At 48.1% G+C, this 13,565-nt stretch overlaps 1 protein-coding gene across 1 annotated transcript in view; it reads left to right on the forward strand.

Moving 5' to 3' along the window:
* The window catches only part of TGM1 (transglutaminase 1), a gene marked incomplete at its 3' end in the record, with an annotated part of 51,634 nt that overhangs the window by 1,877 nt on the left and 36,192 nt on the right, over positions 1-13,565 (forward strand). Inside the window, exon 3 of the mRNA XM_048290405.1 lies at positions 3,921-4,193. Coding sequence (XP_048146362.1) covers positions 3,921-4,193 — 273 coding nt within the window. The remainder of the gene's footprint in view (positions 1-3,920; positions 4,194-13,565) is intronic.

Genomic DNA, 13,565 nt, shown 5'->3' on the forward strand with positions numbered 1-13,565 from the left:
GGGGGGGTTGGGGAAGAAAATTGGGGATTTTTGGGGGGGGAAATCGGGGATTTGGGGGAAAAATCGGGGATTTTGGGGTTTATTGGGGGGGTTTTGGGGGGAAAATTGGGGATTTGGGGGAAATTTGGGGATTTTGGAGATTTTGGGATTTTTGGGGTATAAATTGGGGATTTGGGGGGGGCGATTTGGGGATTTTTGGGGAAAAAATCGGGGATTTTGGGGGAAATTTGGGGAAATTTTGGGATTTTTTTGGGGGAAATTGGGGTATTTTGGGGAGAATTTGGGGGATTTTGGGGAAAATTTGAGATTTTGGGGGGAAATTTGGGGATTTTGGGGGAAGATTTGAGGATTTTTGGGGGAAATTTGGGGATTTGGGGGGGGAAATTTGGGGGATTTGGGGGAATTTTGGGGATTTTTGGGGAAAAATTGGGGTTTGGGGGAAATTCGGGGCATTTGGGGAAAAATTTGGGGATTTTTGGGGAAAAATTTGGGGATCTTGGAAAAAAACCTGCGGAGTTTTGGGGGGAAAATCGGGGATTTTGGGGGAAAAATTTGGGATTTTCGGGGAGGAATTTGGGGGGGTTTTGGGGGAATTTTGGGGTTTGGGGGGAAATTTGGGGATTTTGGAGATTTTGGGGAAAAATTGAGATTTTGGGGGGAAATTTGGGGATTTTGGGGGAAGATTTGAGGATTTTTTTGGGAAATTTTGGGGATTTTGGGGGGAAAAATTTGGAGGATTTGGGGGGAAAATGGGGATTTTGGGTGGAAATTTTGGGGAAATTCGGGGGAAATTTGGGGATTTTGGGGGGAATTCTGGGGTAAAATCGGGAATTCTGGGGTAAAATCGGAAATTTTGGGTTAAAATCGGGAATTTGGGGGTAAAATCGGGAATTTGGGGTCAAATCGGGAATTTTGGGGTAAAATCGGGGATTTGGGTTAAAATCGGGAATTTTGGGGTCAAATCGGGAATTTTGGGGTAAAATCGGGGATTTGGGGTAAAATTGGGAATTTTGGGGTAAAATCGGGAATTTTGGGGTAGAATCGGGGATTTGGGGTAAAATCGGGAATTTTGGGGTAGAATCGGGAATTTTGGGTAAAATCGGGAATTTTGGGGTAAAATCGGGAATTTGGGGTAAAATCGGGAATTTGGGGGTAAAATCGGGAATTCTGGGGTCAAATCGGGAATTTTGGGGTAAAATCGGGGATTTTGGGGTAAAATCGGGGATTTGGGTTAAAATCGGGAATTTTGGGGTCAAATCGGGAATTTTGGGTTAAAATCGGGAATTTGGGGGTAAAATCGGGAATTTTGGGGTAAAATCGGGAATTCTGGGGTCAAATCGGGAATTTTGGGGTCAAATCGGGAATTTTGGGGTAAAATCGGGGATTTGGGTTAAAATCGGGAATTTTGGGGTCAAATCGGGAATTTTGGGGTAAAATCGGGAATTTTGGGGTAAAATCGGGGATTTGGGGTAAAATCGGGGATTTGGGGTAAAATCGGGAAGTTTGGGGTAAAATCGGGAAGTTTGGGGTAAAATGGATGAATTTTGGGGTAAAATTGAGAATTTGGGGATAAATTTGGCCATTTTGGGGTAAAATTGGTGAATTCGGGGGTAAACCGGGGAATTCTGGGGTCAAATCGGTGAATTTTGGGGTCAGAGTGGTGAATTCTGGTGGGAAATTTGGCGCTCTTACGGGAATTTTGGGGTAAAATCGGGAATTTGGGGGTAAAATCGGGAATTTGGGGGTAAAATCGGGAATTCTGGGGTAAAAATGGGAATTTTGTGGTGAATTCGGGAATTCTGGGGTAAAATGGGGAATTTTGGGGTCAAATTGGTGAGTTTTGGTGGGAAACTTCGGGAATTTGTGGGAATTCCGGAGAAAATTGGGAATTTTGGGGGAAAATCGGGAATTTAGGGGTAAAATCGGGAATTTTGGGTTAAATTTGGAATTCTGGGGTCAAATCGGAATTTTGGGGTCAAATCGGGAATTTTGGGGTAGAATCGGGGATTTGGGGTAAAATCGGGGATTTGGGGTAAAATTGGGAATTTTGGGGTCAAATCGGGAATTTTGGGGTAAAATCGGGAATTTTGGGGTAAAATCGGGGATTTGGGGTAAAATCGGGGATTTGGGGGTAAAATCAGGGATTTGGGGTCAAATCGGGAATTTTGGGGTCAAATCGGGAATTTTGGGGTCAAATCGGGGATTTGGGGTAAAATCGGGAATTTTGGGGTAGAATCGGGGATTTGGGGTAAAATCGGGGATTTGGGGGGAAAATCGGGAATTCTGGGGTAAAAATGGGAATTTTGTGGTGAATTCGGGAATTCTGGGGTAAAATGGGGAATTTGGGGGTCAAATTGGTGAGTTTTGGTGGGAAACTTCGGGAATTTGTGGGAATTCCAGAGAAAATTTGGGAATTTTGGGGTAAAATCGGGAATTCTGGGGTAAAATCGGGAATTTTGGGTTAAAATTTGGGAATTCTGGGGTCAAATCGGGAATTCTGGGGTCAAATCGGGAATTTTGGGGTCAAATCGGGGATTTGGGGTAAAATCGGGAATTTTGGGGTCAAATCGGGGATTTGGGGTAAAATTGGCCATTTTGTGTTAAAATTGGTGAATTCAGGGGTAAACCGGGGAATTCTGGGGTCAAATCGTTGAATTTTGGGGGTCAGAGTGGTGAATTCTGGTGGGAAATTTGGCGCTCTTACGGGAATTTTGGGGTAAAATCGGGAATTTTGGGTTAAAATCGGGAATTTGGGGTAAAATGGGGAATTTTGCGGTAAAATTGGTGAATTTTGGGTTAAAATCGGGAATTTGGGGGTAAAATCGGGAATCCTGGGGTAAAAATGGGAATTTTGTGGTGAATTCGGGAATTCTGGGGTAAAATGGGGAATTTTGGGGTCAAATTGGTGAGTTTTGGTGGGAAACTTCGGGAATTTGTGGGAATTCCGGAGAAAATTTGGGAATTTTGGGGTAAAATCGGGAATTTGGGGGTAAAATCGGGAATTTTGGGTTAAAATTTGGGAATTCTGGGGTCAAATCGGGAATTCTGGGGTCAAATCGGGAATTTTGGGGTAGAATCGGGGATTTGGGGTAAAATCGGGAATTTTGGGGTAAAATCGGGAATTTTGGGGTAAAATCAGGGATTTGGGGTAAAATCGGGAATTTTGGGGTAGAATCGGGGATTTGGGGTAAACATTGGGAAGTTTGGGTTAAAATCGGGAATTTTGGGGTCAAATCGGGAATTCTGGGGTAAAATCGGGAATTTTGGGGTAAAATCGGGAATTTTGGGGTAAAATCAGGGATTTGCGGTAAAATCGGGAATTTTGGGGTCAAATCGGGGATTTGGGGTAAAATCGGGAATTTTGGGTTAAAATCGGGAATTTTGGGGTCAAATCGGGAATTTTGGGGTCAAATCGGGGATTTTGGGGTAAAATCGGGGATTTGGGGTAAAATCGGGAATTTTGGGTTAAAATCGGGAATTCTGGGGTCAAATCGGGAATTTTGGGGTCAAATCGGGAATTTTGGGGTCAAATCGGGATTTTGGGGTAAAATCGGGGATTTGGGGTAAAATCGGGAATTTTGGGGTAAAATCGGGGATTTGGGGTAAAATTGGGAAGTTTGGGTTAAAATCGGGAATTCTGGGGTCAAATCGGGGATTTTGGGGTCAAATCGGGGATTTTGGGGTCAAATCGGGGATTTGGGGTAAAATCGGGAATTTTGGGGTCAAATCGGGGATTTGGGCTAAAATTGGCCATTTTGCGTTAAAATTGGTGAATTCGGGGGTAAACCGGGGAATTCTGGGGTCAAATCGTTGAATTTTGGGGGTCAGAGTGGTGAATTCTGGTGGGAAATTTGGCGGTCTTACGGGAATTTTGGGGGTCAGATCCGGGAATTTCTGGGTTAAAGTCGGGAATCCCGCAGGCCCCACGCCGCAGGTGGCCAAGGGCACGCACGTCCTGCTGCCCCTGGGCGGCTCCTCGGCCACGGGCTGGGTGGCCCAGCTGGACGAGGGCGTGGCCGAGCCCGTGGGGGGCGGGGCCGAGCACGCGCTCTGGGCGTGGCTGCAGGCGCCGCCCACGGCCCCCGTGGGGCGCTACGCGCTCAGCGTCCGCACGCGCACCGAGGCCGGAGACTTCGCCGCGCCCTTCGAGGCCGCCAACGACGTCGTGGTGCTCTTCAACCCCTGGTGCCCCGGTGCGGGACTGGGCGGGAGTTTGGGGGGAAATTCTGGGATTTTGGGGCGATTCGGGGGGAAATGTGGGGGGAATTTTGGGGGATTTCGGGGGGGATTTGGGGGGAATTTGGGGGTTTGGGGGGGAAATTTGGGGGATTTGGGGGGGAAATTTAAGGGTTTTGGGGGGGAAATTGGGGGTTTGGGGGGGAATTTGGGGGTTTGGGGGGGGAATTTGGGGGTTTTGAGGGGGAATTTGGGGGTTTGGGGGGGAAATTTGGGGATTTTGAGGGGAATTTTGGGGATTTTGAGGTTCCTTGGGGAGAAATTTGGGGGATTTGGGGGGGAAATTTGGGGGTTTTGGGGGGGAATTTGGGGGTTTTGGGGGGGAAATTTGGGGATTTTGAGGAGAATTTTGGGGGTTTGGGGGGGATTTGGGGGGAATTTGGGGGTTTGGGGGGGAAATTTGGGGGATTTGGGGGGAATTTTGGGGGTTTTGGGGGGGAATTTGGGGTTTGGGGGGAAATTTGGGGGATTTGGGGGGAATTCGGGGATTTTTGGGAGAATTTGGAGGGGAATTTGGGGATTTGGGGAGAATTTGGGGATTTGGGGGGGAAATTTGGGGATTTTGGGGGGAAATTTGGGGGTTTGGGGGGAATTTTGGGGATTTTGGGGTTCCTTGGGGAGAAATTTGGGAATTTTGGGGGGAGTTTTGGGGGATTTTGAGGGGGAATTTGGGGGTTTTGGGGGGATTTCTGGGGGGTTTGGGGGGAATTTTGGGGATTTTTGGGGGGATTTGGGGGATTTGGAGGGAAATTTGGGGGATTTGGGGGGAATTTGGGGGGAATTTGGGGGTTTGGGGGAGAAATTTGGGGGATTTGGGGGGAATTTGGGGGTTTGGGGGGGAAATTTGGGGATTTTGAGGGGAATTTTGGGGATTTTGGGGGGGAATTTGAGGGGTTTGGGGGGAATTTTGGGGATTTTGAGGTTCCTTGGGGAGAAATTTGGGAATTTTGGGGGGAAATTTGGGGATTTTGGGGGGAGTTTGGGGATTTTGGGGGAAATTTGGGGCTTTTGGGGGGAATTTTGGGGATTTAGGGGTTCCTTGGGGAGAAATTTGGGAATTTTGGGAGGAGTTTTGGGGGATTTTGAGGGGGAATTTGGGGGTTTTGGGGGGGATTTCTGGGGGTTTTGGGGGGAATTTTGGGGATTTTTGGGGGGATTTGGGGATTTGGAGGGAAATTTGGGGGATTTGGGGGGAATTTGGGGGGAATTTGGGGGATTTGGGGGGAATTTGGGCGGAATTTGGGGGTTTGGGGGGGAAATTTGGGGATTTTGAGGGGAATTTTGGGGATTTTGGGGGGGAATTTGAGGGGTTTGGGGGGAATTTTGGGGATTTTGAGGTTCCTTGGGGAGAAATTCGGGAATTTTGGGGGGAGTTTTGGGGGATTTTGAGGGGGAATTTTGGGGATTTTTGGGGGGATTTGGGGGATTGGAGGGAAATTTGGGGGATTTGGGGGGAATTTGGGGGATTTCGGGGGGATTTGGGGGGAATTTGGGGGGTTTTGGGGGGGAAATTTGGGGTTTGGGGGGGAAATTTGGGGGATTTGCGGGGAATTCGGGGATTTTTGGGAGAATTTGGAGGGGAATTTGGGGGATTTGGGGGGAATTTGGGGATTTGGGGGGGAAATTTGGGGATTTTGGGCGGAATTTGAGGGGTTTGGGGGGAATTTGAGGATTTTGAGGTTCCTTGGGGAGAAATTTGGGAATTTATGGGGGGAGTTTTGGGGGATTTTGAGGGGGTATTTGGGGGTTTTGGGGGGGATTTCTGGGGTTTTGGGGGGAATTTTGGGGATTTTTGGGGGGATTTGGGGGATTTGGAGGGAAATTTGGGGGATTTGGGGGAATTTGGGGGATTTCGGGGGGATTTGGTGGGAATTTGGGGGTTTGGGGGGGAAATTTGGGGATTTTGAGGGGAATTTTGGGGATTTTGAGGTTCCTTGGGGAGAAATTTGGGAATTTTGGGGGAAATTTGGGGATTTTGGGGGGAGTTAAGGATTTTGGGGGAAAATTTGGGGATTTGGGGGGGAATTTTGGGGATTTTGGGGTTCCTTGGGGAGAAATTTGGGAATTTTGGGGGGAAATTTGGGAATTTTGGGGGGAGTTTTGGGGGATTTTGAGGGGGGAATTTGGGGGTTTTGGGGGGGATTTCTGGGGTTTTTGGGGGAATTTTGGGGATTTTTGGGGGGATTTGGGGGATTTGGAGGGGGAATTTGGGGGATTTGGGGGGAATTTGGGGGGAATTTGGGGTTTGGGGGAGAAATTTGGGGGATTTGGGGGGAATTTGGGGTTTGGGGGGGAAATTTGGGGGATTTGGGGGGAAATTTGGGAGGTTTGAGGGGAAATTTGGGGGTTTTGGGGGAATTTGGGGGATTTGGGGGGGAAATTTGGGGATTTTTGGGGGGAATTTGAGGGGTTTGGGGGGAATTTGGGGATTTTGGGGTTCCTTGGGGAGAAATTTGGGAATTTTGGGGGGAAATTTGGGGATTTGGGGGGGAATTTTGGGGATTTTGGGGTTCCTTGGGGAGAAATTTGGGAATTTTGGGGGAAATTTGGGAATTTTGGGGGGAGTTTTGGGGGATTTTGAGGGGGAATTTGGGGTTTTGGGGGGATTTCTGGGGGTTTTGGGGGGAAATTTGGGGATTTTTGGGGAATTTGGGGATTTGGAGGGAAATTTGGGGGGATTTGGGGGAATTTGGGGAATTTGGGGGTTTGGGGGAGACAATTTGGGGGATTTGGGGGGAATTTGGGGGTTTGGGGGGAATTTGGGGGATTTGGGGGGAATTTGGGGGTTTGGGGGGGAAATTTGGGGATTTTGAGGGGAATTTTGGGGATTTTGGGGGGAATTTGAGGGGTTTGGGGGGAATTTTGGGGATTTTGGGGTTCCTTGGGGAGAAATTTGGGAATTTTGGGGGGAGTTTGGGGGATTTTGAGGGGAATTTGGGGGTTTTGGGGGGAATTTTGGGATTTTTGGGGGGATTTGGGGGAATTTGGAGGGAAATTTGGGGGAATTTGGGGGATTTGGGGGGACATTTGGGGGTTGGGGGGGGAAATTTGGGGGTTTTGGAGGCGAATTTGGGGATTTTTGGGGGAATTTGGGAGTTTTGAGGGAAAACCTTGAAGATTTTGGGAGAGAATTTGGGGATTTTGGGGGGAAATTTGGGGGTTTGGGGGGGAATTTTTGGGGATTTTGGGTTCCTTGGGGAGAAATTTGGGAATTTTGGGGGGAAATTTGGGGATTTTGGGGGGAGTTTGGGGATTTTGGGGGAAAATTTGGGGATTTGGGGGGGAATTTTGGGGATTTTGGGGTTCCTTGGGGAGAAATTTGGGAATTTTGGGGGGAGTTTTGGGGGATTTTGAGGGGGAATTTGGGGGGTTTGGGGGGGATTTCTGGGGGTTTTGGGGGGAATTTTGGGGATTTTTGGGGGGATTTGGGGGATTTGGAGGGAAATTTGGGGGATTTCGGGGGAATTTGGGGGGAATTTGGGGGGAATTTGGGGAGAAATTTGGGGGATTTGGGGGGGAAATTTGGGGGTTTTGGAGGGGAATTTGGGGATTTTGAGGGGAATTTTGGGGATTTTGGGGGGGAATTTGGGGGTTTGGGGGGGAAATTTGGGGGATTTGGGGGGAATTCGGGGATTTTTAGGAGAATTTGGAGGGGAATTTGGGGGATTTGGGGGAATTTGGGGGATTTGGGGGGAATTTGGGGATTTGGGGGGAAATTTGGGGATTTTGGGGGGGAATTTGAGGGGTTTGGGGGGAATTTGAGGATTTTGAGGTTCCTTGGGGAGAAATTTGGGAATTTTGGGGGGAAATTTGGGGATTTTGGGGTTCCTTGGGGAGAAATTTGGAATTTTGGGGGAGTTTTGGGGATTTTGAGGGGGAATTTGGGGGTTTTGGGGGGATTTCTGGGGGTTTTGGGGGGAAATTTGGGGATTTTTGGGGGATTTGGGGGATTTGGAGGGAAATTTGGGGGGAATTTGGGGGATTTGGGGGATTTGGGGGAATTTGGGATTTGGGGGGGAAATTTGGAGGGAAATTTGGGGGAATTTGGAGGGAAATTTGGGGATTTGGGGGGGAAATTTGGGGATTTTGGGCGGAACTTGGGGATTTGGGGGGAATTTGGGGGAGATTTGGGGGGATTTTGGGGTTCCTTGGGGGGAAATTTGGAGGTTTTGGGGGGAATTGGGAGTTTTGAGGGAAAACTTGAAGATTTTGGGAGAAAATTTGGGGATTTTGGTGGGGAATTTGGGATTTGGGGGGAAAATTTGGGGCTTTTGGGGAGAATTTGGGAGTTTGGGGGAAATTTGGGGGTTTTGGGGGAATTTGGGGGTTTTGGGGGGAATTTGGGGGTTTTGCGGAGAATTTGGGAGTTTGGGGGAAATTTGGGGGTTTTGGGGGAAAATTTGGGGCTTTTGGGGGGGAATTTGGGGGTTTGGGGGGAATTTGGGGATTTTAGGGGAAATTCTGGGATTTTGAGGGGAAATTTGAAGATTTTGAGGAAATTTTCGGGATTTTGGGGGGGAATTTGGGAATTTGGGGGGAATTTGGGGATTTTGGGGTTCCTTGGGGAGAAATTTGGGGATTTTCGGGGGAGTTTTGGGGGTTTGGGGGGAATTTGGGGATTTTGAGTGGAAATTTGAAGATTTGGGGGAAATTTTCGGGATTTTGGGAGGGAATTTGGGGCTTTTGGGGAGAATTTGGGAGTTTTGAGGGAAAACGTGAAGATTTTGGGAGAGAATTTGGGGATTTTGGGGGGGAATTTGGGGCTTTTGGGGGGAATTTTGGGGATTTTGGGGTTCCTTGGGGAGAAATGTGGGAATTTTGGGGGGAAATTGGGGGTTTTGGGGGGAATTTTGGGGTTTTGGGGGGGATTTGGGGGGAAATTTGGGGGGTTTGGGGGTAATTTGGAGGTTTTAGGGGAAATTCTGGGATTTTGAGGGGAAATTTGAAGATTTTGAGGAAATTTTTGAGATTTGGGGGGAATTTGGGGATTTTGGGGTTCCTTGTGGAGAAATTTGGGAATTTTGGGGGGAGTTTTGGGGTTTTGGGGGGAAATTTGGGGATTTGGGGGAAATTTTGGGGTTTAGAGGGGAAATTTGAAGATTTGGGGGAAATTTTGGGATTTTGGGAGGGAATTTGGGGCTTTTGGGGAAAATTTGGGGCCTTTGGGGGGAAATTTGGGGATTTTGGGGTTCCTTGGGGGGAAATTTGGGGATTTGGGGCGATTTGGGGGGAAATTTGGGGATTTTGAGGGGAATTTTGGGGATTTTGGGGGGGAATTTGAGGGGTTTGGGGGGAATTTTGGGATTTTGAGGTTCCTTGGGGAGAAATTTGGGAATTTTGGGGGGAATTTTGGGGATTTTGGGGTTCCTTGGGGAGAAATTTGGGAATTTTGGGGGAGTTTTGGGGATTTTGAGGGGGAATTTGGGGTTTTGGGGGGGATTTCTGGGGGTTTTGGGAGGAATTTTGGGATTTTTGGGGGGATTTGGGGGGATTTGGAGGGAAATTTGGGGGGATTTGGGGATTTGGGGGATTTGGGGGGAATTTGGGGATTTGGGGGGGAAATTTGGAGGGAAATTTGGGGGAATTTGGAGGGAAATTTGGGGATTTGGGGGGAAATTTGGGGATTTTGGGCGGAACTTGGGGATTTGGGGGAATTTGGGGGATTTGGGGGGATTTTGGGGTTCCTTGGGGGAAATTTGGAGGTTTTGGGGGGAATTTGGGAGTTTTGAGGGAAAACTTGAAGATTTTGGGAGAGAATTTGGGGATTTTGGTGGGGAATTTGGGATTTGGGGGGAAAATTTGGGGCTTTTGGGAGAATTTGGGAGTTTGGGGGAAATTTGGGGGTTTGGGGGGAAAATTTGGGGCTTTTGGGGGGGAATTTGGGGGTTTGGGGGGAATTTGGGGATTTTAGGGGAAATTCTGGGATTTTGAGGGGAAATTTGAAGATTTTGAGGAAATTTTCGGGATTTTGGGGGGGAATTTGGGAATTTGGGGGAATTTGGGGATTTTGGGGTTCCTTGGGGAGAAATTTGGGGATTTTCGGGGAGTTTGGGGGTTTGGGGGGAAATTTGGGGATTTTGAGTGGAAATTTGAAGATTTGGGGGAAATTTTCGGGATTTTGGGAGGGAATTTGGGGCTTTTGGGGAGAATTTGGGAGTTTTGAGGGAAAACGTGAAGATTTTGGGAGAGAATTTGGGGATTTTGGGGGGGAATTTGGGGCTTTTGGGGGGAATTTTGGGGATTTTGGGGTTCCTTGGGGAGAAATGTGGGAATTTTGGGGGGAAATTTGGGGGTTTTGGGGGGAATTTTGGGGTTTTGGGGGGGATTTGGGGGTAAATTTGGGGGGTTTGGGGGTAATTTGGAGGTTTTAGGGGAAATTCTGGGATTTTGAGGGGAAATTTGAAGATTTTGAGGAAATTTTTGAGATTTGGGGGGAATTTGGGGATTTTGGGGTTCCTTGTGGAGAAATTTGGGAATTTTGGGGGGAGTTTTGGGGTTTTGGGGGGAAATTTGGGGATTTGGGGGGAAATTTTGGGGTTTTGAGGGGAAATTTGAAGATTTGGGGGAAATTTTTGGGATTTTGGGAGGGAATTTGGGGATTTTCGGGGGAATTTGGAGCCTTTGGGGGGAAATTTGGGGATTTTGGGGTTCCTTGGGGGGAAATTTGGGGATTTTGGGGAGAATTTGGGGGTTTTGGGGGGAATTTGGGGGTTGTGGGGGAAATCTGGGGATTTGGGGGGGAAATTTGGGGATTTTGGGGTTCCTTGGGGAGGAATTTGGGAGTTTGGGGGATTTTGAGGGGAAATTTGGGGATTTTGGGGGGAATTTTGGGGGTTGGGGGCTCCTTCTGGAGAAATTTGGGAATTTTAGGGGAAATTTTGGAGATTTTGGGGGGAAATTTGGGGGAAAATTTGGGGTTTTGAGTGGAAATTTGAAGATTTTGGGGGGAAATTTTTGCGATTTTGGGGGGAATTGGGGGATTTGGGGGGAATTTAGGGGTTTTGGGGGAGAATTTGGGGGAAATTTGGGGGTTTTGGGGGGAATTTGGGGATTTGGGGGGTATTTAGGGGTTTTTGGGGGGAAATTTGGGGGGGGGTTGGGAGAATTTGGGGGTTTTGGGGGGAAAATTTTGAATTTTGGGGTTCCTTGTGGGGAAATTGGGGATTTGGGGGGTAATTGGCGGATTTTGGGGCTCTTTGAGGGGTAATTTGGGGATTTTAGGGGGAAAATTTGGGGGGTTTGGGGAAGAATTTGGGGGAAATTTGGGGCTCCTTGGGGGGAAATTTCAGGATTTTGGGGCTCCTTGCAGGGAAATTTGGGGGTTTGGAGGGCATTTGGGGGGAAATTTGGGGTGTTTGGGGGGAAATTTGAAGATTTTGGGGGAATTTTGGGGATTTTGGGAGGGAATTTGGGGATTTTGGGGGGAATTTGGGGGTTTGGAGGGGAATTCGGGGGAAATTTGGGGATTTGGGGGCTCCTTGCAGGGAAATTTGGGGGTTTTGGGGGGAAATCTGGGGGTTGGGGTGAAAATTTGGGGAATTTTGGGAGGGAATTTGGGGATTTTGGGGCTCCTTGAAGGGAAGTTTGGGGGTTTTGAGGGGAAATCGGAAGATTTGGGGGGAATTTTCGGGATTTGGGGAGGGAATTTGGGGCTTTTGGGGAGAATTTGGGGGTTTTGGGGGGAAATTTGGGGATTTGGGGGGAAATTTGGGGGTTTTGGGGAGAATTTGGGGGTTTTGGGGGGAAATTTGGGGGTTTTGGGGAGAATTTGGGGGTTTTGGGGGGGAATTCTGGCATTTTGGGGAGAATTTGGGGGTTTTGAGGGGAAGTTTGGGGCTTTTGGGGGATAAATTGTGAATTTTGGGGTTCCTCGCAGGGAAATTTGGGGATGTGGGGGGAAATTTGGGGATTTTGGGGAGAATTTGGGGGTTTGGGGGAAAAAATGGTGATTTTGGGGGTTCTTTGAGGGGACATTTGGGAATTCTAGGGGAAATTTGGGGGTTGGGGGGGAAATTTGGAGGTTTTGGGGCTCCTTGAGGGGAAATTTGAGGATTTGGGGGAAAATTTGGGGGATTCGGGGGGAATTTGGGGGATTTTGGGGCTCCTTGGGGAGAAATTTGGGAATTTTAAGGGAAATTTGGGGGTTTTGGGGGGGAAATTTGAAGATTTTGGGGAGAATTTGGGGATTTTGAGGGGGAATTTGGGGGAAAATTTGGGGGGTTTGGGGAGAATTTGGAGGTTTTGAGGGGAAATGTGAAGATTTGGGGGGAAATTTGGGGATTTTGGGGTGAAACTCGCGAATTTTGGGGTGGAAAGTCGGGATTTTTTGGGACGTGGGAATTTTGGGGTGAAAGCCGGGAATTCTGGGAAATGAGGGAATTTTGGGGTGGAATTCGGGAATTTTCGGGTGGAAAGGTGCGAATTTTTTTGGAAATGAGGGAATTTTGGGGTGAAAATCGGGAATTTTGGGGTGGAAAGTCGGGATTTTTTGGGAATTGAGGGAATTTTGGGGTGGAAAGGAGCAGATTTTTTTGGGAAATGTGGGAATTTTGGGCTAAAACTTGGGAAATTTGGGGTGAAAGTCGGGAATTTTGGGGTGGAAAGGTGCGAATTTTTTGGGACGTGGGAAATTTGGGGTGAAAAGTTGGGAATTTTGGGGTGAAAAATCAGGATTTTTTGGGGAAAAGTGGGAATTTTGGGGTGGAAAGTCGGGAATTTTGGGAAATGTGGGAATTTTGGGGTGAAAGTCGGGAATTTTGGGAAACTGAGGAATTTTGGGGTGAAAGTTGGGAATTTTGGGAAATGAGGGAATTTGGGGGTGGAAAGGTGCGAATTTTTTGGAAATGTGGGAATTTTGGGGTAAAACTCGGGCATTTTGTGGGAAATGTGGGAATTTTGGGGTGGAGGTCGGGAATTTTGGGGTGAAAGTCGGGATTTTTTGGGGCGAAACTCGGGAATTCTGGGAAATGTGGGAATTTTGGGGTGAAACTCGGGAATTTTGGGTTGAAAGTCGGGAATTTTGGGGTGGAAAGTCGGGATTTTTTGGGAATTGAGGGAATTTTGGGGTGAAAGTCGGGAATTTTTGGGGCGAAACTTGGGAATTCTGGGAAATGAGGGAATTTTGGGGTGAAAGTCGGGATTTTTTGGGAATTGAGGGAATTTTGGGATGAAAGTCGAGAATTTTGGGGTGAAACTCACGAATTTGGGGTGAAAGTCAGGAATTTTGGCAAACCCACGAATTTGGGGGTGAAAGTTGGGAATTTGGGGAAATTCGGGAATTTGGGGGTGGAAAGGTGCGAATTTTTTTGGAAATGTGGGAATTTTGGGGT

This window comes from Corvus hawaiiensis, chromosome 40 (genome assembly GCF_020740725.1).
Source record: "Corvus hawaiiensis isolate bCorHaw1 chromosome 40, bCorHaw1.pri.cur, whole genome shotgun sequence".
Lineage (NCBI taxonomy): Eukaryota > Metazoa > Chordata > Aves > Passeriformes > Corvidae > Corvus > Corvus hawaiiensis.